General features: G+C 44.2%; 1 protein-coding gene across 5 annotated transcripts in view; it reads left to right on the plus strand.

The window, feature by feature from the left end:
• smpd3 (sphingomyelin phosphodiesterase 3) overlaps nucleotides 1-25452 on the plus strand; it is a 230485-nt gene that overhangs the window by 174246 nt on the left and 30787 nt on the right. For all 5 annotated transcript variants that reach the window (XM_073069754.1, XM_073069758.1, XM_073069757.1 and 2 more), the window contains exon 3: nucleotides 23929-24004. In XM_073069754.1, coding sequence (XP_072925855.1) covers nucleotides 23929-24004 — 76 coding nt within the window. The remainder of the gene's footprint in view (nucleotides 1-23928; nucleotides 24005-25452) is intronic.

Consider the following 25452-nt stretch of genomic DNA (forward strand, 5'->3'; position numbering starts at 1 on the left):
AGTTTCCTCCCACGTCCTAAAAACATGCAGATTAATTAAAATGAAAAGCTTCAGAGTTAGAATCAAATGAAGCACATGAGCAGTATAAAGAGCTAAAGAAGGGGATTAGGAAAGCCAGGAGGAGCCATGAAAAGTCTGTGGCAAGTAGGATTAAGGTGGATCCCAAGGCATACTACACGTACATCAAAAGCAAGAGGCTAACCAGGGAGAGGGTAGGACCACTCAAGGATAAAAGGGGGAAGATTTGTTTGGATGCAGAGAATATGTGTGAGGTTCTAAATGAATAGTTTGCTTCAGTATTTACCAAGGAAAAGATACGGAGGACCAGGAGATCAGTGCTGAGTGTATAAATATGTTAGGACATTTAGAAGTCAAGGAGAAGTAAGTGTTGGGCCTCCTAATGAGTATTAAGGCAGATAAGCTCCCAGGGTCTGATGGGATTTACTTACCCCAGGTTATTGAAGGAGGCAAGAGACAAGATTGCTGGGACATTGACCGGTATCTTCATCTCGTCTCTAGCCACAAACAAGGTCCTGGAGGACTGGCATGTGGCTAACGTTGTACCTCTATTTAAGAAGGGAACAAGGGAAAATCCTGGGAACTGTAGACCGGTGAGTCTCGCATTAGTTGTAGAGAAATTACTGGAGAAAATTCTTAGGAATACAATATATGTGTATATGGAAACCCATGACCTAAATTAGGGAGAGCCGGCATCGCTTTGTGCATGGCAGGTCATGTCTTACTAAATTGACTGAGGCTTTTTGACAAGGTGATGAGAGAGATTGATGAGGGTAAGGCAGTGGATGTTGTCAACATGGATTTTAGTAAGGTGTTTGACAAAGTACCTCATGGGAGGCTAATCCAGAAGATTAATATGCATGGGGTCCGTGGTGAATTGGTTGTTTGGATTCAGAACTGTCTTGCACATAGAAGACAGAGGATAGTGGTTGAAGGGACTTATTCGAGCTGGAGATCTGTAATTAGTGGTGTTCCACAGGGATCTGTTCTGGGACCTCTGCTGTTTCTGATGTATATAAATGACCTGGATGAAAATGTAGATGAGTGGGTTAGTAAGTTTGTGGATGATAACAAGATTGGTGGAGTTGTGGATAGTGTAGAAGACTGGCAAAGAATACAGCATAATATACGTCAGTTGCAGAAATGGGCAAAGAAATGGCAGGTTGAGTTTAACCCAGATAAATATGAGGTGTTGCACCTCAGTAGGACAAATGCAAGGAGACAGTACATTGTTAAGGGCCAGGTCCTCAACAGTGTTACTCAGCAGAGAGATCCTGGACTTCAAGTTCATAGCTCCTTGAAAGTAGCTACACAGTCAATAGGGTGGTTAAGAAGGCTTACTTTTACCAGTCAAGGCACTGAGTTCAAAAGTCAGGAGGTTATGTTGCAATTTTATAAAAATCTAGTGAGGCCACATCTGGAGTATTGCATACAGTTCTGGTCACCCTGCTATAGAAAGGATGTTGAGGCTTTGGTGAGGGTGCAGAAGAGGTTCACCAGGATGCTGCCTGGTTTAGAGGGCATGTGCTATCATAAGAGGCTGGACAAACTTGGGTTGTTTTCTCTGTTGTGGCAGAGGCTGTGGGGAGATTTGGTTGAGATTTGTAAGCTTATGAGGCATAGATAGAGTAGACAGGGTGTATCTATTTCCCAGGGTTGAAATGTCTAATACCACAGGGCATGCATTGAAGGTGAGAGTGAGTAGGTTCAAAGGGGGATGTGAGGGGCAAGTTTTTTTACTCAGAGAGTCATGGATACCTGGAATGCGCTTCCTGGTAGGACGTTAGAGGCTTTTAAGAGATGGTTTGGGTAGGCATATGAATGTGAGGAAGGTGGATGTTGTGTAGATAGGAGGGATTAGTATTTGGGGTTTTTTATTTGCTTGTTAGCTGGTTTGGCACAACAGTGTGGATCAAAGGGCATGATTCGGTGCTGGATTTTTTTATGTTCTATGTTCTATAAAATGATGAAAGGTTATCAAATGAGGAAAAATGAGAAAATAAGCAAAAAACAAGAAAGCACATAAACGGGGGTGTGAATGAATGTTAAACACAGTGGTGATTCAGAATCTGAAAATGTCAGACTTGGCTGTGGGCTCAGGGAGGTGTTTGGGTTTTGTGAATTTTCAGCATATAATTGCCATCTGAGTGATAAATTGATCCATTTCAGCACAATTCACAGTGTACTAAGTAAGAGATGGCATACTTTCAGAATGAGTGACTCTTTCAGACAAGACTAACGGCTGTTAGTGTCTGCTTCAATGAGCGTGCTCCTGCCACTCGCCTTTAGGAACTGCTGAGGGAGCAGAGGTAGAGGAAACAGATTTTCCCATCGTTTACATATCTAGTCCTAGTCTAAATTGTAGAATCTATCTTCATTACTTAGCTATCTTCCCATACAATTTAAAGAATCTCACCGCCATTGTCAAATAAGTTGCCTTTCCTTAGTCACCTTGGAACTGTCGTGGAGCTAACAGAATGATTGTCTCATTTCAAACGCTGCAATCTCTCAGCCTCATGAGCCCCAAAAAATATACCTGCCTGGCACCAGTGATTCATTGCACGCTGTTCGAATGTGAGGAAAGAGCACAGGACCACTGAATAATGAGTCTTGAACTAATTAGAAACATAGAAAACCTACAGCACAAATACAGGCCCTTCGGCCCACAAAGTTGTGCCGAACATGTCCCTACCTTAGAAATTACTAGGCTTACCTATTTTACTAAGCTCCATGTACCTATTTAAAAGTTTCTTAAAACACCCTATCGTATCCGCCTCCACCACCGTCGCCGGCAGCATATCCCACGCACTCACCACTCTCTGAGTAAAAAACTTACCCCTGTCATCTCCTCTGTACCTACTCCCCAGCACCTTAAACCTGTGTCCTCTTGTGGCAACCATTTCAGCCATGGGAAAAAGCCTCTGACTATCCACACGACCAATGCCTCTCATCATCTTATAAATCTCTATCAGGTCACCTCTCATCCTTCACTCCAAGGAGAAAAGGCCGAGTTCACTCAACCTTATTCTCATAAGGCATGCTCCCCAATCCAGGAGATCTTGTAAATCTCCTCTGCATCCTTTCTATGGCTTCCACATCCTTCCTGTAATGAGGTGACTAGAACTGAGCACAGTACTCCAAGTGGGGTCTGACCAGGGTCCTATAGAGCTGCAACATTACCTCTCGGCTCCTAAATTCAATTCCACGATTGATGAAGGCCAATACACCGTATGCCTTCTTAACCACAGAGTCAACCTGCGCAGATGCTTTGAGTGTCCTATGGACTCGGATCCCAAGATCCCTCTTATCCTCCACACTGCCAAGAGTCTTATCATTAATACTATATTCTGCCATCATATTTGACCTACCAAAATGAACCACTTCACACTTATCTGGGTTGAACTCCATCTGCCACCTCTCAGCTCAGTTTTGCATCCTATCAATGTCCTGCTGTAACCTCTAACAGCCCTCCACACTATCCACAACACCTCCAACCTTTGTATCATCAGCAAACTTACTAACCCATCCCTCCACTTCCTCATCCAGGTCATTTATAAAAATCACAAAGAGTAAGGGTCCCAGAACAGTTCCCTGAGGCACACCACTGGTGACTGACCTCCACGCAGAATATGACCCATCTGCAGCCATTCTTTGCCTTCTGTGGGCAAGCCAGTTCTGGATCCACAAAGCGAAGTCCCCTTGGATCCCATGCCTCTTTACTTTCTCAATAAGCCTGACATGGGGTACCTTATCAGATGCCTTGCTGAAATCCATATACACTACATCTACTGCTCTTCCTTCATCAATGTGTTTAGTCACATCTTCAAAAAATTCAATCAGGCTCGTAAGGCATGACCTGCCCTTGACAAAGCCATGTTGACTACTCCTAATCATATTATACCTCTCCAAATGTTCATATATCCTGCCTCTCAGGATCTTCTCCATCAACTTACCAACCACTGAGGTAAGACTCACTGGTCTGTAATTTCCTGGGCTATCTCTACTCCCTTTCTTGAATAAAGGAACAATATTCACAATCCTCCAATCCTCCAGAACCTCTCCTGTCCCCATTGATGATGCAAAGATCATCGCCAGAGGCTCAGCGATCTCCTCCCTCACCTCCCACAGTAGCCTGGGGTACATCCCATCCAGTCCCGGCGACTTATCCAACTTGATGCTTTAAAAGCTCCAGCACATCCTTTTCCATAGTGAATACTGAAGTAAAGTATTCATTAAGTACCTCTGCTATTTCCTCCGGTTCCATACACACTTTCCCACTGTCACACTTGATAGGTCCCCTTCTTTCACGTCTGAATTGAAGCAGAGCCTTTGCTTGCTCTCTGCTCCTTTGTTTAACAGCTAACTATGACACATTGTACAAGCACCATCAGGCCCCAGAGGAGACAAGGACAGGGCAAGTCACAAAGCTGCAGTCCTCAAAAGGATCCTTCAAAGTTAGAGTGGAACCAGCCATTGGCTGATCATGGGCTGATTCAGGAGAAGCTCCAGCAGTAGTGTATCAATGTGTTACAAGGCCATCTGAAAATTGGAATTGGTTTATTATTGCATACAGTTAAAAGCTCGTCTTCCATACTGTTCTTACACAGTGCAATGAGGCAGAACGAGGGAAACCAGTAACAATGCTGAATAAAGTGTAGCAGCTACAGACAAAGTGCAATGCAGGTAAACAATAAGATCTTATTGAATGGTTCCCTGATACAATAAAGTCATGAGTCCATCTTATCGTACGAGGGAACCATTCGATAGACCTATACCATTGGGGCAGAAGCTGTCCTTGAACCTGGTGGTATTTGCTTTCAGGCTTTTGTATTTTCTGCCAGATAGAAGGTGTGGGGGTGGGGGGGGAGAGAATATCTAGAATATCTAGACCTGGAACATCTGGCAGTTAAGTGCTGTCCATTTTACATACCACAGGAGATTTCTGCGATCATTTTGGCAGCGTTTTACATTCCACCTCAGGCCAATGTCAGCAATGGGATCAACTTGCACAAAACAGTGCACCCTAATAATGCCTTCACCATTGCTTTGGGAGATTTTAACCAGACCAGTCTGAAAAAATCACTAAGCAATTACCATCAAAAGATCACTTGCAATACCAGAGGAAACAACACTCTGGACCACTGTTACACCACCATCAAGAATGCCTACCGTGCTATTCCACACCCTCACTTCAGGAAGTCTGATCACCTGGCTGTACTTCTACTCCCTGAGTATAGGCAGAGACTGAAGACTGCAGCATCAGCAGTGAGGACCAAGAAGGTATGGACAAGGGAAGCACAGGAGCACTTACAGGACAGCTCTGAATCAGTGGACTGGACTGTATTCAGGGATGAATATGGTGCAGTTGTTACCGACTTCATTAAAACCTGTGTGGATGAGTGTGTGCCTACGAAGACTTACTGTACATTCCCAAACTCAAAGCTATAAATGAACCAGGAGGAATCTTGTCTGCAGAAGGCTAGATCTGTAGCATTCAACTCTGGCGACCCAGGCCTGTACCAGAAAACCAGGTATGATTGGCGGAGGGCTATTTCAAGGGCGAGGAGACAATTTCTAATGAGGTTGGAGGCGACAGTGGATGTACGACCACTCTGGCAGGGTCTGCAGGGCATTACTTCCTACAAAGCGAAACCCAATAGCATGAATGGCAGCAATGCTCCTCTACCAGATGAGCTCAACACCTTCTATGCCCACTTTGAAAGAGAGAATATATCTACAGCTGTGAAGATCCCTGCTGCACCCAGTGACCCTGTGTTCTGTGTCTCAGAGGCCGATGTTGAGCTGTCTTTAAAGAGAGTGTACTCTTGCAAGGTGGAAGGTCCCGATGGAGTACCTGGTAACCCTCTATGAGGATTGGTATGTGTTCCTTCATCTTACCCTTCCTGAAGTCCACAATCAGCTCTTTTGTCTTACTGACATTGATGCCAGGTTGTTGCTGCGACACCACTCCACTAGTTGGCATATCTCACTCCAGTACGCCCTCTCGTCACCACCTGAGATTCTACCAACAATGGTTGTATCATCAGCAAATTTATAGTTGGTATTTGCGCTATGCTTAGTCATGGGTATAGAGAGAGTAGAGCAATGGGATAAGCACACACCCCTGAGGTGCACCAGTGTTGATCGTCAGTGAGGAGGAGATGTTATCACCAATCTGTACAGATTGTCATCTGCCGGTTAAGAAGTCAAGGATCCAATTGCAGAGGGAGGTACAGAGGCCCAGGTTATATAACTTCTCAATCAGGATTGTGGGAATGATGGTGTTAAATGCTGAGCTGTAGTCGATGAACAGCATCCTGACATTGACGTTTGTATTGTCTATGTGGTCTAAAGCCGTGTGAAGAGCCATTGAGATTGTATCTGCCGTTGACCTATTGTGGCGACAAGCAAATTGCAATGGGTTCCAGTTCCAGGAATTGAGTCTAGTCATGACCAAACTCTCAAAGCATTTCATCACTGTAAATGTGATAGTCATTAAGACAGATCACTTTATTCTTCTTAGGCACTGATATAATTGTTGCCTTTTTGAAGCAAGTTGTCCATTATTAATGACCTCCAGCACTCAGGTCATGCCCTTTTCTCACTATTACTGTGAGGTAGAAGATATAGAAGCCTGAAGGCACACACTCAGTGATTCAAGAACAGCTTCTTCCCCTCTGCCATCAGATCCTTAAATGGACACTGAACCCGTGAACACTACCTCAGAATAGAGGGGCATCCTTTTAGAACGGAGATGAGGAGCAATTTTTTTGGGCAGTGAGTGGTGAATCTGTGGAATTCATTGCCACAGGCGGCTATGGAGATCAGGTCATTGGGTATATTTAGGAGGTTGATAGAGTCTTGATTAGTCAGGACATGAAGGGATTTGGGCAGCAAGCAGGAGACAGAGACTGAAGAGGAAATGCATCAGCCATGATGAAATGGCGGAGCAGACTTGATAAGCCAGATGGCCTAATTCTGCTCCTTATGGTTTTATGGTCTAAAATGCCGGAGGAAATTCAGAGGTCAGGCAACATCTAAAGAGGGGAATAACCGGTGTATTGTTTTGGGCCAAGACCTTTCATCAGGACTGGAAAGGAAAGAGGAAGAAGCAAGAATAAAGAGGTGGGGAGGTGGCTGGGATAAGAGTACAAAATGGCAGGTGATAGGTGAAGCCAGGTGAAAGGGAAGGACTAGTTTCCCTCTAGCATGCACATCCTGGACAGGATAATTTTCCTGGTGCGTTGATAAGGGTTGATGGAGGCATGAAATGGTCCAACCCGAAGAAGGAGCAGAAGAGCCAGCATTCTGCTCAGATCAGGCAAGCCAACTCTCCTACGAAGTTCGATCCAACTACCTTACCGCTGAGGAGTCAGCATGGTTACTTGAAGACAGTTCTGATGCCAGTGGAAACTCTCAGGAAGTTAGGCAGCATCTGTGGAAAGAGAAAACAATTAGCATTTCAGATCCTGGATTCTTTTCACAGAGGACGAAGCTCTCTTGTCTATTTCCCACTATTCTCTTAGCCCTTTCCTCCTGGACTGAACAAGGACAGAGTTAACCTTCTCCTTGTCTTCCATCCCACCAGTCTCCTCACTCAGTGGTTCATCCTTTGCAACTACAACAAGATTCCTCCATGCATTCCCCTCTCCCCTTCCAGCATTTTGAAGGGAGGGAGGGTCCCTTCCAGACTCCCTGATCTGCTCTTCTGTCCCCACTTACGTCTCCCCTTTTTATGGCACTTTCCTTTCTGCAGCAAGCAATGTGCCTTTCACTGCTTCCTCCCCATCATCCAGGGACCAGTCTTTCCAGGTGAAGCAGCAAATTTCTTGCACTTTTCTCAAGTACACATCTGGTGTTCACAAAGTGGTCTCCTTTACAGTGGAGAAACCTAACGTGGAATTGGAGATTTCTTTGCAGAGTACTGCAGTTCAGTCTGCAGGAGTGACCGTGCGTTTCCAACTTCCTGCCACCTTAACTAATCATCCCACTCACCCTCTGACGTATTGGTCCATGTCCTCCTGCACTGTCACAACAATGGCCAACATAGGCTAGAGGAACAACTTATCCCCCGTCTTGGCACCTGGCAGCCTCTGGATTCAATATTAAATTCTCCAACCTTGAGTAACTCACTCATTTTTCTGTCCGTATCAGAATTGGCCACCTCGGCCTGAGATTTTGGGTCAGTTTCTCCTCTGCTGTTTTTACAATGTGCCCTGCTGAGTATGCCCCACAGCCTTGCTATTAGCAACTCATTACACAGACATGATTGTTGGTCTCCGCAATGGAGAGGAACAAGCAGTCAAGGTTTTGAGTGGAGACATTTCATCAGGACTGGAAAGGATGGTGGACAAAGCTTGCAATTTATCTCCATAAATGCTTCTTGACCTGCTGAGTTTATCTAGCATTTTGTGTTTATCACTCTGGATTTCTGGTGTCTGCACACTCCATTGTGTTTATGATCCCCTCCTGTGCTGCTTCATTAAATCACTTAGTCTCACCCTGTCAGAGGTATTCCCTTAATTCTCCCTACCCTCACCTTCTCCATTCCTGAAAGCAACTTATTTTCTGCCTTCTACTGTTCCAAAGCAAGCATGTGAGAACTGAAACATTAACTGCTTCTCCCTCCACACATACTGCCTGGCCTGCTCCCGGTGTTCCCTCTCTTGCCTATTTCCATTCCTGTGCAGTTGGTCAGAATGAGTTGTGGCAAAGATTTTTTTTTTTGTGAGAGATTTCCCTCCTGACATTGGAGCCACTAATGCCTGGTGACTGATACCAATGGCACAGTGGTCCAGACAGTAGAGATGCTGCCTCACAGTTCCAGTGTCCTGCTTTCAGTCCTGACCCCAGTGTGTTACCTGAGACCACTGGCTTTCCTCAGGGTGCTCCCACATACACATCCAGAGTGTGCAGATTGATAGATTGGTAGGAGATTGACACTTCCGTGTAGATTAGTGTGGTATCTAGCTGGTGTTGAAGGGAATGTGGGATAATAAAATGAGATTAGTACAGTGTAAATGTGTAGATGGTAGTTGGTGTGGGAAGTGTGCGCTGAAGAGCCCATTTCCCCCATTGTCTTTATTCAATGACTCTCTAGTCCTGCTCTGCTGTTACATTTGGTAGTCTAGGATTTTTACCAGTTAATGTCACTCAGTTTCATTTCCGTAGATGCTCCCTGGCCTGCTGAGTTCCTCCAGCATTATGTGTGTGTTGTTTTGGATTTCCAGCATCTGCAGACTTTCTTGTGCTTATGATTGCAGAGACCAGTGTGACAGGAAGGTTTGTTTGCAGGGAGCAGAGATACATAAGGTTTTATTGGGGAATGGGATGGAGTTGTGAGCTTCTACTGCTGTTTTTTTTAAATATAGGGGTTGTGGTTGGGTACCAGCTCATAGTATTACTGTGGTCGAGAAATAAATAGGTTTTTAGGGGAGTGAATTAGGGGAGTTTGGTTAGTTGGGTTGCTCCTGGGATGCATGGAGAACAATAATTAGGTTGGGGTTTTGGAAACAGAGGAGATATTATTGGCTAACTAACCTTTGTTTTCCAATATGTCACTAAGAAATACAATATAACCCCTCATTCGGAAATTGTGTCTCTAATTCTATTCAATTACACAAGAGGAAATATCCTTTCACCAGTCCTCATGTTATTACTCCTCAGAATCTTAAGGTCATCTTCATTCTCCTAAACTCCAGTGAGTTCAGTCCCAACTTGCTCAACCTGTCTTCAATCTTCAATTGAGAATCATCTGAGGAATCAATCTAGTGAACTTTCTCTACACTGTTTCCAGTCCAAGCATGACCTTCTTTAAACACTAAAGCTGCACACAGTCCTCCAGATTCAGCCTCACCTCGTAAAATACCGTACATCAAAATGTCCTTACTTCCTCACTTCTTGCAGTAAATTAGGTTTCTTAATTACTCGCTGCATCCCATGCCAACCCTTCATATTTCACATCTCGGGACCCCTACCTTCTGTGATTTCAATCCTTTTGAATGAAAATTTGTTTTTTCATTCTTCCTTCCATAGTGGATACCATCATATTATCCCTCATTATCTTCCTTTTGCCAACTTCTTACCTACTCAACTAATCTAACCCTTTACTGGCCCTTTCCACCTTTGTATTCTCCTCACAACTTGTTAGTAGGCCCTTCATCCAAGTCATTAGAACAGATTATAGATAGCTGAGGCCCCAGCACTATTTCTTAGCTACAGATAGCAAATCTGAAAAGGAACTATTTATCCCAACTCTGTATTAGCCACATATGCATCCACACCAAAGTATTATCCCCAAAACTCATCTCAGTGGTTGGGAAAGTGTTGGAGTCTATTACTAAGGATGAGGTTTCAGGGTATTTGGAGACTAATGATAAAATAAGTCAAAATCAGCATGGTTTCTTTGAAGGGAAATCTTGCCTGACAAATCTATTAGCATTCTTCGAGAAGGTTAACAAGCAGGGTGGGCAAAGGAGAGTCAGTCAGTGGATGTCATTTACTTGGATTTTCAGAAGGCATTTAATAAGGTGCCACACATGAGCCTGCTTAACAAGATTTTAAGATCCTATGGTATGGATAGAAGAATGGCTGACAGGCAGGAGACAGTGAGTTGGGAATAAAGGGGCCTTTTCTGGTTGGCTGCCAGTGATTAGTGGTGTTCCTCAGGGGTCAGTATTGGGACCACTACTTTTCACATTGCTTGTCAATGATTTGGATAATGAAATCAATGGCTTTGTGGTAAAATTTGCAGATGATACAAAGATAGGTGGAGGGGTAGGTAGTGCTGAGGAAGCAATGCGATTGCAGCAGGGCTTAGACAATTTGGAAGAACGGGCAAAAAAAGTGGCAGATGGAAGACAGTGTTGGGAAATGTATGATCATGTATTTTGGTAAAAGGAACATAGTGCAGACTATTATCTAAATGGGAAGAAGGTTCAAACATCAGAGGGGCAGAGGGACTTAGGAGTCCTCGAGCAAGACTCCTAGAAGGTTAATTTACAAATTGAGTCTATGGTAAAGAAAGCAAATAAAATATTGCCACTTATTTTAAGGGGAATAGAATATAAAAGCAAGGAGATAGTGCTGAGGCTTTATAATACACTGGTCAAGCCACACTTGGAGTAATGTCAACAGTTTTGGACCCCATATCTCAGAAAGGATGTGTTATCATTAGAGAAAGACCAGAGGAGGTTCACGAGGATGATTCTGGGAACGCAGGGGTTAACATATGAGGAGCATTTGACAGCTTTGGGCCTGTACTCACTGGAATTTAGAAGAATGTGTGGGGATCTCATTGAAACCTACTAAACATTGAAATGACTAGATAAGATGAATGTAAAGAGGATGATTCCTGTTGTGGGAGTGTCCAGAACTAGAGGACACAGCCTCAAAATTGAGGGAGGACCGTTTAGAATAGAGGTAAGGAGGAATTTGTTTTAGCCAGAGAATAGTGAATCTGTGGAATGCTCTGCCACAGGCTGCGGTGGAGGCCAAGTCCGTTTTTAAGGCAGAAGTTGATAGATTCCTGATCGGTCAGGGCTTCAAAGCATATGGCGAGAAGGCAGGTGTGTGGGGTTGAGTAGGATCCGGGATTAGACATGATGGAGTGGCAAAGCAGACTCAATGGGCTGAATGGCCTAATTCTGCTCCTTTGTCTTAAGGTCTTATGGTCTTCCCTTTATGTAACATAATGTATAAAGCTTCTGGAAATCCAAGTATGCTTCCTCTTTTGGTTCCCTTTTGTCAACCTGGCAGGTAACTTAAACGATGGCTGTACTCAGCAAAAGTAATTTCAGTACTGATAAAAGTCAGAGAACTTTACAGATAGACGACAGAATCTGGGATTGTTCTGCCGATTGCAGTGAAGGTGGAGGGTGGATTTAAAAGATATGCTTGAAACCATGTGGGATTTGAGGGGGTTTTGTTGAAGTAAATAATCCATTTGTAATTGATTCAATGTCCTTGACAAAAGCACCAACAGGAACAGCTTGCAGAGGAAGCAGTGGCATTGAAGTTTACGATGTGAGGAGGGGGTCACTGGCCTAGTCAGTAGGAGGCACAGGAGCTAATGTCGAAGTGATTAATATCAGGCATGTGCAAGCAGGCAGAGTTGGAATAGTACAGAGGTCTCAAGGTGTTGTAACACCCATAGGGAATGGAGGAATCTGAGTAAAGGTGCTCTTGGACCTGGGGCCCATGTGGAGAACAGAGCGGATGGGCAAACAGCATTTGGTGTGAGTTAGTCTATTGGCAGCAGAGGTCAAGATGAGTTCTGGATGAGTAGACAGTGTCTGTGGCAGAGCAGGCTCAATGGACTGAATTGCTTAATTCTGCTCCTGTCTTATGGCCCTGACACTGGTGTTGCCTTTCCATGGCTGTAGTTTCACATCCCACTCAATCTATCAGCAGAGAATACAGGCTGCAACATTCAGAGCTCATTCTGTCTGACGGATTGGACATAAATATTCTGTCCAGCATTCTTCCACAATTAATGTGTACGTTCATAATTTCATGTGATTTAGAAGGAATCCATTTGTCCTTTGGTACCTTTGTCAGCTCTCAGAGCATCCTCCCACTTAACTCCCTGTAAGTTATCCTCTCTAACCCATCTCTGAATGTGAACAAAACAAAAGAGATGGCAGCTGACTTCAGGAGGGCATGGAGCAACCACTCTCTGCTGAACATTGTCGGCTCCTCAGTAAAGATCGATAAGAGCACCAAATTTCTTGGTGTTCACCTGGAGGAGAATCTCACCTGGTCCCTCAACACCAGCTCCATAGCAAAGTAAGTCCAGCAGCGTCTCTACTTACTGCGAAGTCTGAGGAAAGTCCATCTCCCACCCCCCCCCCCCATTCCTCATCACATTCTACGGGGGTTGTATTGAGAGCATCCTGAGCAGCTGCATCACTGCCTGGTTCGGAAATTACACCATCTCGGATCGCAAGACCCTGCAGCGGATAGTGAGGTCAGCTGAGAAGATCATCGAGGTCTCTCTTCCCACCATTACGGACATTTATACTACACGTTGAATCCGCAAAGCAAACAGCATTATGAAGGACCCCATGCACCCCTCATACAAACTCTTCTCCCTCCTGCCATCTGGGAAAAGGCACCGAAGCATTCGGGCTCTCATGACCAGACTATGTAACAGTTTCTTCCCCCAAGCCATCAGACTCCTCAATACCCAGAGTCCGGACTGACACCAACTTACTGCCCTCTACTGTGCCTATTGTCTTGTTTATTATTTATTGTAATGCCTGCACTGTTTTGTGCACTTCATGCAGTCCTGGGTAGGTCTGTAGTTTTCTTCTGTGTTGTTTTTATGTAGTTCCGTGTAGTTTTTGTACTGTTTCAGGTAGCATCATGGCCTTGAAAAACGTCGTCTCATTTTTACTGTGTACTGTACCAGCAGTTATGGTCGCAATGACAATAAAAAGTGACTTGACTTGACTTCCCTGATACTCCTCTCAAGCACATACTCACAATGGCCAGTTTGCTCCCATGTCTTTGGCCAGTGAGGAGAAACCCACATGGTCACAGGGAGAATAAGTAAACACCACATGAACTGCATTCGAGGTCACTCAAAGTGCTGAGTTCTGGACACAGCTCAGTGCCTCCCTTCCATGGACTCTGTCTACACTTCCTGCTGCCTCATTAAACCAGGCAGCAAAATCAAAGTCTCCACCCACCCTGGACATTTGCTCTTCTTCCCCCTCCCATCAGACAGAGAAAGCCTGAAATCATGCGCCACCAGCTTCTATCTGCCTATTAAAAGATGATTGAACTGTTCCCTATTGTGATAAGAATGGACTCGACCTCACAATCTCCTTGATATGACCTTGCACCCTATTGACTACCTGCACTGAACGTTCCCTGTAATACTCTCTCCTTCTCTCCCTCTCTCTCCCTCTCCCTCTCTCTCTCTCTCTTCCTCTTTCTCTCTCTCTCCTTCTCTCCCTCCTGCTCCTCCTTTCTCTCTCTCCCTCTCCCTCTCTCTCCCTCTCCCTCCTGCTCCTCCTCTCTCTCTCCCTCTCTCTCTCTCCCTCTCTCCCTCTCTCTCTCCTTCCCTCTCTCTGTCATTCTCCTCTTCTCTCTCTCTCTCTCTTTCTCTCTCTCTCTCTCTTTCTTTCAGCAATACAGTGCAGAACAGGCCCCTCTGGCCCAGCAACCCACCTTTTAACCCTAGACTAATCACAAGACAATTTACAATGACCAATTAACTTACTAACCAGTACGTCTTTGGACTGTGGGAGAAAACCCTCGTGCTGAAGGTGAGAACATACAAACTCCTCACAGACGGTGCCAGAATTGAACACCGAACTCTGCGCCCAGAGCTGTAATATTGTTGCGCTCAGCGCTGCACTACCCTGGCACCCCTGTTACAGCATAACCCTGTACAACCTCACTGCACTGTTGATCTGTCTGAACAGTGTGCACAGTAAAGTACTTTGGGATGTGACAATCATAAACCAGTTCACCAGTTTTATGAGAATCAACCCCAGGTTTCTGGTGCTGTGAGGAAACAGCCCTGCCTGCTGTGTGCCATTATGCCTGAAACACAAAATTGCTTTTCTCTCAACTGATTCTGCCCAGCCTGCTGAGGTTTCCCAGTATTTGCATATATATTTTCAAGTAGCCGTTTCATTGCTCTGCGTGTGAGCTGTGTGCAAAATCACTACAGTCCATTCTGTGAAGGGCTTTTGGATGGGCTGAGATGCTATATAAATGCAAATTGTGTTTAGCTGTTTATTCAGCAGGGTAGGCAATGGCTACCATTTTGGTATTGGTTTATTTTTTAAAAGAGCAGCTAATTTTGCATTCCCACTAAATATTGTCAAGTAGTGAAACACTGCAGAGGCTTTGATAGTCAGTGTTAAATATTAAAATTATAATTTTACTTTACCTGAGTGGCAACTTATCAGATTTGAAAAACACAGTACACCAGCTCAGGATTTCAGTCCCTAGCAACTAATTCCATTTTCTCATGAAGGAGCAATTGAATGCGTCATCTCCATCACTGAGTGTAATGAGCTGCTCGCAAACACAAACCAAATGTCAGATTGATTCTTACCAGATGAGGCTGTGCTGTAACCTTTTCTTTTTCTCTTCGGAAGATGCTGACGATCAGAGATCAAATGTGAAGGTGCAAGTGGGGGTTGCGGTGTGAAATGGGGGGTGGTGTCACCCTGGAATCTCCCTGTTACTCCACTACTGTATGCTGTGTCAGTCAGTACAGAGCCTCTGAAGAGAACTCTAAAACCGGGGACCGGGACCGGGAACATCGCTCAGAGATTCGATCTTCAGCCATGTAACTGCTTGGCTTTTCATGCAGTTGTGACTGTGTACCTGCATGCTACTTGTCATCGAGCCATAGAGAACCACAGCACACAAGCAGGCCCTTCAGCCCATCTAGTCCATGCTGAACTGCTGCTAGATCCCATTCCACCACATCGACAACAATGGCGAGATGGTGTACAGCAAGGAGGTGGAGCATCTGGTAGAACAGTGCAAGTCCAACAACTTGAGTCTCAATGTGGACAAGACTAAAGATTGTGGAATTTAGGAAGGTGTGGACTCCTGTCTGCAAATGAACGACTGCCTGTGGAGAGAGTTAGAACCACCAAGTTTCCAGGAGTCCAGTAACAGATGATGTCACCTGGTTCCTCAACACTACCTCAAGCACTGTAACATCTCCACTTCCTGAGGAGGCCAGGGCAAGTGAGGACCCCCACCCACTAACCAGCCTAACCAGTGTTTACAGGAGTACTATGGAGTATTCTGACTAGCTGCGTCACTGTCTGGTACAGGAATTGCAAGACATCTGACCGCACGTCCCTACAAAGGACTGCAAGGACAGCTGAGAGGATCATTGGGATCTCTCTTCCACCCATCAGATATTTATCCGGAGTGCTGCATAGGCAGGGCCTTTTAACATTGAAAATGATCCCTCCCGTCCGTCCAACAATCACTTTGATGCCCTGCCATCGGGCAGGAGGTACCATAGCATTAGAACAGGAACTATTGGGATGGGAAAAAACTTCTTTCCCCAGGCCATGAGATTACTCAACTCCCAGGTCTCACCATGTATGAAGCGCCAGTAGCTTTATACTGTTTTCTCTTTAGCTTGTGTTTGAATGCACCTTACTATTTGTTAATTTATTTGTGGTAATATTAATTTATGGTGTTGTGTGTGTTGTTTGGACTGTACTCCTTGGAGTTTAGAAGAATGAGGGGGGACCTCATAGAAACATTTCGAATGTTGAAAGGCATGGACAGAGTGGATGTGGCAAAGTGGTTTCCCATGGTGGGGGAGTCTAGTACGAGAGGACATGACTTGAGGATTGCAGGGCGCCCATTCAGAAGAGATACAAAATTTTTTTTTTTAGCCAGAGGGTGGTGAATCTGTGGAATTTGTTGCCACGGGCGGCAGTGGAGGCCAAGTCATTGGGTGTATTTAAGGCAGAGATTGATAGGTATCTGAGTAGTCAGGGCATCAAAGGTTATGGTGAGAAGGCGGGGGAATGGGACTAAAGGGGAGATTGGATCAGTTCATGATGAAATGGCGGAGCAGACTCAATGGGCCGAATGGCCGACTTCTGTTCCTTTGTCTTATTGTCTTATGGTCTTAAACATTCTGTGTTGTACAACTTGGTCTGGAGGAAAGTTGTTTCAATTGGCGGTATACACGTGTACAGGTGAAGTGCCAATAATCTTAAATTTGAACTATTAATCCGCTTAGTCCCCATTGACCCATACCTGGATCATAGCCCTCCATAGCCCTCATGTTCATGTACTTATCCAAACTGCTCTTAAATGCTGAAATCAAACCTGCATCCACCACTTCGTCTGGTAGCTCAATCCTACTCTTACCACTCTCTGAGTGAAGAAGTTTCCCTCAGGTTCTCCTGAAATATTTCACCTTTCACCCTTATAATCTCTAGTTCTAATTTCACCCAATCTCAATGCAAGCATGCTTGCATTTACCCTGTGGATACCAGTGATCTTTTTTTTTATCCTTCTATCAAATTTCCCCTCATTTTCTTACGCTCCAGGGAATAAAGTCCTAACCAATACAACCTTACCCTATAACTTAGATCCTCGAGTCCCAGCAACATCCTTGTAAATTTTCTTTGTACTCTTTCAATCTTATTGATATTTTTCCCTGTAGGTTGGTGATCAAAACTGCACATAATGCTCCAAATTTGCCCTCACCCAACCTCTTCAGAATAACATCCCAACTCCTGTACTTTATACTTTGATTTATGAAGGCCAATGTGCAAAAGCTCTCTTTCTGGCCTTACCTACCTGTAACACCACTCACAAGGTATATAAGTGTATATATGTGTATGTAAGTATGTAGAAACTTAGCCCCTCAGGAGAGATGATTAAAATCGGAGGGCAATAGAAAACAGTCTGTCCTGGGGTGAGATGACTGTGTATATGCGTGGGTGGGTGGCATGAAGAGGGAGGATGGGGCTTGTTGCTTTGTTGTTTGGGATGTTTTGTTTTGTGTTCAGTGTTGCTTTGCTGAGCAGTGTGAGCATGCTATGTTGATGGCAGAATGTGTGCTGGCACTTGACCTCAGCACATCCTTGGATGTGTCAGTGGTTAACACAAATGACACGTTCCACTTTATCGCACACTAAATGCTGAGGAACTCAGCAGGTCAGGCTGCATCTATGGAAGGGAATAAAGAGTTGATATTTTGGGCCGAAACTTTATTCCTTTCCATTGGTGCTGCCTGACCTGCTGAGTTCCTCCAGCATTTGTGTTTGTTTCGCTCTAGATTTCCAGCAGCTGCAGAATCTCTTGTGTTTATATGTTTCACAGTATCTTTCGATGTATGTATTATAACAAGATCTGAACTTGAATCCGAGCCTGAAAGATGTCACTTCCAGCAGTGCAGTGTTGTCTTGGTGTGCACCACGCTCATCAGCCTGGCTTTATATTTTTATTTATGCGTTCACAATGTATGGCCAGGACTTCTTGCTCATCCCCCCTCCGCCCTTGAGAAAGTGACAATGAGACACCTTTTTGAGCTGCTTCAGTTGCCGAGGCAAAGGGACTCTCATGGCGCTGTTGGATGTGGAGCTTTGGGATTTGTACCTCCCACCCCCGAAGGTTAAGGAACAAGTAGGCTCGGTATTGTCATTTAAAGCAAAATTGGATAGGTATATGGACAGGAGAGGAATGGAGGGTTATGGGCTGAGTGCAGGCCAGTGGGACTAGGTGAGAGTAAGAGTAAGTGTTTGGCACGGACTAGAAGGGCCGAGATGGCCTTTTTCTGTGCTGTAATTGTTCTCTGGTTGTAAGTGGTTTGTAGGGAAATCTTGCACTGAGACTGTTCCCCTGCTCCCAGAGTAGTTAATGTGCCCAGACATTGAGCAGGGCACCCTTGCCACTTGTTTATGTGGCTTCTAAAACAGATTAACTGAGAAAGCCAGCAAGAGGGCATTATACGGTTTAACGAAGACTGAATATAAATTGGGGTTTTCAGCGGTTTCTTGTTGAAAAGTAAATCAGGAGCTAATCACCTCAGATGTAATTAAGCTGACTGTGCTCACATCCAGTAAATTAACTTATTGGAAGAGATGCAACAACCAGCCGAGGGTTGGTTCTGCGTTGGCAGTGTATCCTCCAGCAGCAATGAATGGTGGTCATGATCCTTCCCGTGGAACAGAAATACATTGTTCTGTTACTTAAGGGTTAATTGCAACCTTAAACCAGCATTTGTTCCCAAACAGTAAATGCAAATTACTATTGAACGGTAAAGGAGATCACTGAGAATGCAACAACAGGCGTCCTAGGATTTCTGCTGATAAAAACGCCACAGTGAAGGAGAAAATTTAGCTCAGGTAAGCCTTATGTGTGCTTCACAGAGATGCCTTAGTCTCGCACCTCTGTGGCTAGGAGAAGAATTAGGCTATACGGCCCATAAAATCTGCTCTGCAATTCCATCATGGCTGATTTATTTCCCCCTTCAACTCAGTTCTCCTGCCTTTTCTCTATAAACTTTGATTCTCTTACTAATCAAGAACCTCTGCTTTATATATACCCTAAGACTTGGCCTCCTCACTTGGTCTGTGGCAATGAATTCCATAGATTCACCACCCTCTGACTAAAGAAATTCCTCCTCAGCTCTGTTCTAAAAGGATGTTCTTCTATTCTGAGGCTGTCTCCTCTGGCCCTAGGTTCTCCTGCTATTGGAAACATTATCTCTACATCCACTCCATCCAGGCCTTTCAATGTTTGATGGGTTTCGATGGGATTCACTCTAAGCTCCAGTGAGTATAGGTTCAAAGCAATGAAATGGTCCTCAGATATTAGCCATTTCTTTCTTGGGATCATTCTTGTAAACCTCCTCTGGACCCTCTCCAAGGCCAGTACATCCTTCCTTAGATTAGGAGCCCAAACTACTCACAGTTCTCCAAATTTAGTTAGACAAATGCCTTATAAATCCTCAGCATTACATCATTGCTTTTATGTCCTTGTCCTCTCAAGATGAATGTGAACATTGTATTTGCCTTCCTTCCAAACCAACTCGACCTGCAAGTTAACTTTTAGGAAATATTGTGCTAGGATTCCCAAGTCCTGTTGCACCTCTGATTTCTAAATTTCTGACTTCAGCCTATTTTATCTTGTGCCCCCAAGTAGCCTGTAGCCTCATCCTTAATAATAGACTCTTTCGAACCACTGAAGTCAGACTAACTAGCCAATAATTTCCTGTCTTTTGCCTCCCTCCTTTCTTAAAGTGAAGTGACATTTGTAATTTTTCAATCTTCTGGAACCATTCCAGAATCTAGTGGTTCTTGAAAGATCATTGCTGATGCCTCCGCAGTCTCTTCAGCCACCTCTTTCAGAACCCTGGGGTGTGGTCCATCTGGTCCTGGTGACTTCAGACCTTTCACTTCCCAAGCACCTTCTCCTAAGTAATAGCAGCTACATTCACTGCAGCCCCCAACACTGTTGAATTGTCTGAATATGTTGCTGTCTCCTACAACGAAGACTGATGCAAACTTCTTATTCAGTTCATCTGTCATTTCTTTGTACGCGGTTACCGCCTCTCCAGCTTGTTTTTCAGTGGTCCACTGTTCACTCTTGCCTCTCTTCAGAATCAGGTTTATTATCATCAGCACGTGTTGTGAAATTTGTTAACTTAGCAGCAGCAGTTCAATGCAATACATAATACAGAAAGAAAAGTAAATGAATTATAGTAACTATATACTGTATATGTATAAATGTCTTACAAATAGTGCAAAAACCAGAAATAATATGTATATCTTTTAAAGTGAGGTAGTGTTCATGGGTTCAATGTCCATTTAGTAATTGGATGGCTGAGGGGAAGAAGCTGTTCTTAAATCACTGTGTATGTGCCTTCAGGCTTCTGTACCTCTTTCCTGACAGTAACAATGAGAAGAGGGCATGCCCTGGGTGATAGGGGTCCTTAATGATGATGTCACCTTTCTAAGGCACTGCTCCTTGAAAACATCTTGGATACTATGGAGGCTAGTACCCAAGATACTGACTAATTTTAGACTTCTGCAGCTTCTTTCGGTCCTGTGCAGTAACCCCTCTACCACCATACCAGACAGTGATGCAGCCTATCAGAATACTCTCCATGGTACATCTATGTCAGTTTTTTAAGTGTTTTAGTTGACAAACAATCCAAATCTCTTCAAACTTCTCATGAAATATACCTGCTGTCTTGCCTTCTTTATAGCTGCAATGTTATGTTGGGACCGGGTTTGATCCTTGGAGACCTTGATACCCAAGAACCTGAAATTTCTCACTCCCTCCATTTCTGATCCCTCTATGAGGATTGGTTCTTACCCTTCCTGAAGTCCACAATCAGCTCTTTTTCCTTACTGACATTGAGTGCAAGGCTGTTACTGCGACACCACTCCACTAGCTGGTGTATCTTGCTCCTGTATGCCCTCTCATTCCACTCCCACAGTTGTGAGGTAAAAAGAGAATAGAGAGTGGGCTAAGCACACACCCCTGAGGTGTGCCAGTGTTGATCATCAGCAAGGAGGAGATATTATCACCAATCTGCACAGATTGTGGTCTTCTGGTTAGGAAGTTGAAGATCTAACTGCAGAGGGAGGTACAGAGGCCCAGGTTTTGTAACTTATCGATCAGGATTGTGGGACTGATAGTGTTAAATGCTGAGCAGCATCTTGACATAGGTGCTTGTATTGTCCAGATGATCTAAGGCCTTGTGAGATTGCATCTGCTGTAGACCTATTGTGGTGATAGATAAATTGCAATGAGTCCAGGTCCTTGCTGAGGCAGGAGTTCATTCTAGCTATGACCAACCTATCAAAGCATTTTATATATCTTTTACATTTTACATTTTATATACCTTTTACATTTTATATATCTGAAATAACTTTTGGTATCCGCTTTTATAGTATTGACTAACTGAACTTTATATTTCATCTTTTCTCTCCTTATTGCTTGTTTAGTTGCCTTGTTGGCTTTTAAAAGCTTCCCACTTTTACCTTCTCTTTTGCTTTTATGCTGTTTTTGTCTTTGCTTAATAGCTATGCTTGCCTTGTCCTTACTTTAGAATGCTGTTTGTTCTTTGGGATGAACCAATTCTGCATCTTTCAAATTACTCCAAGAATCTCCGGCCATTGCTGTTCTACCGTCATCCCTGCTAGAGTCCCCTTCCAATCAACTTTGGCCATCTTTTCCCTCGTGCCTCTGTAGTTGTCTTTACTCAACTGAAATAGTGAATTCATTTGATTTTAGCTTCTCCCTCTCAAACTGTAGTGTGAATTCTATTGTATTATGGTCACTGCCTCCAAGGGTTCCTCTACCATAAGCTCTCTAATCAAATCTGGTTCTCTACCTAAAATCCAATCCACCCAGTTTCCCTTATAGCCCTGTAATTTTCTTCTCAGATGTGTATCCTTTCATTTTCAACTGCTTCCACCATACCTTCAGGCAGTAAAGTTTAGATTGATGTGCCTTTCAGCAAAAGATGATTTCTACTGATGTTCTTTGCCCTGTTCTTGAGTTTGCAGATACTGTCCATGTCCCTGGTCCTCTCAGGCCCTCGACTATCCATCATTGAGCTTCCACCACATTAGACAAGAACCTCACTGCATCCCTCCTTTCATATACCACCCACTCCTTTTCAAATCTGCCACATGCATTGCTCATTTTATTGTTTTCATCTATCTCCAAACTCCTTAAGTTCCCAAATCCATGCCTATTTTTTTTTACCACAGTTTTGAGTTTGAATCCCTCCAATTAAAGTCTCCGCCTTTGCTGGGCACCGAAATTGACCTTATTAAAGTCATAATTAAGCCATACTTCTCATGCTAGAGCACAGGTCAGTACTACAGCGCTGTGACCATTTCAGAGACTTGCCAGTCACAAAGCAGGAACGGCTGCTGGATGCTCTGGATTTAGATGTTTCAAATGGGGCATTTGAATAGGTTTACAATGGATGCAACCTCACTGGCTGGATCACCTGGACAATAGGAATACCTACATCAGGCTTCTGTTTTTGATTATACCTCAGCGTTCAACACCTCTGCTACCATCAAGGAGGAGGTAGCAGAGCCTGAAAACACACACTCAATTTTCAGGAACAGCTTCTTCCCCTCCGCCATCAGGTTTCTGAATGGATAATGAACCAACCATGTACAGTACCTCACTTTTTTTCTTCTCTTGCTCTCTTTTTCCACTACTTATTTAATTTAATCATATATACAGTATATAATTCTTATAGCAATTTATAGTTCTTAAAATTATACACTGTTGCCACAAAACAACGTGTTTCATGACGTATGCCAGTGATATTAAACCTGATTCTGATTCCGTGAAATGGTTTCAAAAGCAGCCAGATGACCCTGATCCAGTTTGGCAAGTGTCATGATGACTTGAGTTTTACACCAGCTGTAGTGAATGTTACAGGGTGTCTGTGCAGTGCCTGTAACATGGATACTACCCCAAAAAACGTACAGGCTAGAGTCTTGCAGGATACCTTGCAGAATACAAGTTTCAAAGTGATTAATCCTAACCCTGTCAAACAAACCATTGGGTACATTGTAAACACTATTAAACCTTGCCTTGTTGAGTAATGGGAACACTGTACAGTTACATAGTAATGAATCATCAATATATAACAAGTTCTGCTTTATTTGATTAACGAGGTTGACGTGCATCATTTCAACTGAGCAATATGAGGCCTTGTGTACTGCAGAAGTTATGTTAAAGTCAGAATGATATCAGTTGTTGAGTGCTGGTTTCTGGTGATTAGAATCTGAACTTTCATCCAACCACCAGCACATCACTGAGGAAATGTATCACTGGCTGCCAGTATGCTAAGCATTACTCTATTTTCTTTAATCTGAAAATTTAGAAGATGCAACATTTTTGCCTTTTGTATCTGAATAGAGTAATTCTCCTTTATGATAGCAACCCATTAGCTTTGTAGCTCCGGGTGAAATATTTGCCAGTCTTGATTCTAATCACCACTCTCTTTGCTCCATTAGTGACTACTTTTGAAATGATGGAGGTGCCAGCTCCTGCACAGTGCATTCCAGAGTTACCCACTCCCCCAGGAAAGTTTTTGTTCCTCTGTAACTAACATTACAAGCATCACTTTCCAGGCCAAAGGGCCTGTTCCGCTCAGTTCTGGGAGATGAGATTTTCTAGTTCTCCCTCTCACCCAGCAGTTTTACTCCCTGCTGAAGTCCTGTCATTCTCGGCCTTGCCTGCCTCAACAAACTTTCTGCAAGAGGGTGGGAAGATTGGAAAGGGTTGCCCTGTTATTTGTCATCGTGACTTCTGCAGCCACCAGCACTCGCTCCTCTGTTGACTAAATTAGGTGTTGTGGTGGCCGTGAGTATGATGGAAATGTTTCTAACCCCCTTTTCACTTGCTCCCATCAAGGTGCACGTTGGAAACACTGCTCAGGACCAAAGAATTGTGGGATATGTTTCCTGCACGCACCTGCAAGCTCTGACAGGTAAGCTTTCACTGATTCAGCCCTCGTCTACACACACTGCTGCAGCTCACACCCTACGCCTTGCACAAATTGTGTTGGTTGTTCAATGGGTCTTTGTTGACTTCAGCTTGTGATCTCATTAAGTACGATACCAGGAGGCTGACTGTTCTCCATAATGCTGTTTGTAAAATTCTTCCAGCACCAGTAATGATGATGCTCTCTCAAAGCTCCCATACAAAGAGAGAGTGTAGGTAATAATTTTTTTATGCTGCAGGTTGTTGGTGATTTCCCAGAGTCACAGCTGAAAGAATTGTAGAAACTACTCAAAGAAACCCCTACAAGGCTAATCACAAATGAGAAAATCATCAATTTCTCAAACTTCACCGTTCCCCATTCCCATTTCCCTCTCTAACCTTGTCTCCTTACCTGCCCATCACCTCCCTCTGGTGCTCCTCCCCCTTCCCTTTCTTCATGACCTCTCCTATCAGATTCCCCTTTATCCGGCCCATTATCTTTTTCCAGCTCTTTACCTCACCTCTGCACCCTTCCTGGTCTCACCTGTCACCTTGTATTTCTTCCTCCCCTCCCCCACCTTCTTACCCTGATTTCTCATCTTTTTTCCCCAGTCCTGATCAACCGCTTACTCTTTTCCATAGATGCTGCTTGGCCTGCTGAGTTCCTCCAGCATTTTGTCTATCTTCCCTCCAAGGCTAGTCCTTTATCACGCCATGCCTGTGTTGGACAACTAGCATCCAGGTCACCCAGCTTTTTCTCCTGCAGAAGATCTCGGCTGCTCATAAATCAAGGGTGTGCTAAGTGTGGCTCTTCCTGGAGCACTTCAGAAGCAAGCTCTGTGCTGAGCACGTAGCTTTGTCAGTGGGAGCAGGGTTTGTTTACCGGGTTTTGATGCAATCAGCACGTTTAATGTGCTCAGACTGTCAGTCCCAACCAACAACCAAATCGGGAAAGGAGACTGGCCTGGAAGGCTGATCCAGAGTCCAATCTGACCATTCCAAAGTGGAACCAGATGCAACCCTCATTGGCAGAGAGCCAGTCCAAGTGTGGGAAGTATGACCAATAACATCTTGCCCCTCCATTGATGAACAGATGAGTTGCAAAAGAACTACCATCAGATAATGGACAATTTGAGGCATCGGCTTTTGAAAATGTCCTTGGTGGAGTGGCTAGTGCCCATGATGGAGCTGGTAAGGTTTACAACCCTCTTCAACTTTTTCTGAGCCCGTGCAGTGGCCTCTCCATACCAGTCAGTGATGCAGCCAGTCAGAATGCTCTCTGCAGTACATCTATAGAAACTTGCTAGTACCTTCGATGACGTACTGTGTCCCCTCAAACACCTAATGAAATATAGCCACTGGCATGCATTTTCTGTAATTGCACCAATATGTTGGGCCCTGGATATATCTTCAGAAATGTTGACACCCATGAACTTGAAACTGCTCACCCTGTCC

The sequence above is a fragment of the Hemitrygon akajei genome, chromosome 17, assembly GCF_048418815.1.
Source record: "Hemitrygon akajei chromosome 17, sHemAka1.3, whole genome shotgun sequence".
Taxonomy (NCBI): domain Eukaryota; kingdom Metazoa; phylum Chordata; class Chondrichthyes; order Myliobatiformes; family Dasyatidae; genus Hemitrygon; species Hemitrygon akajei.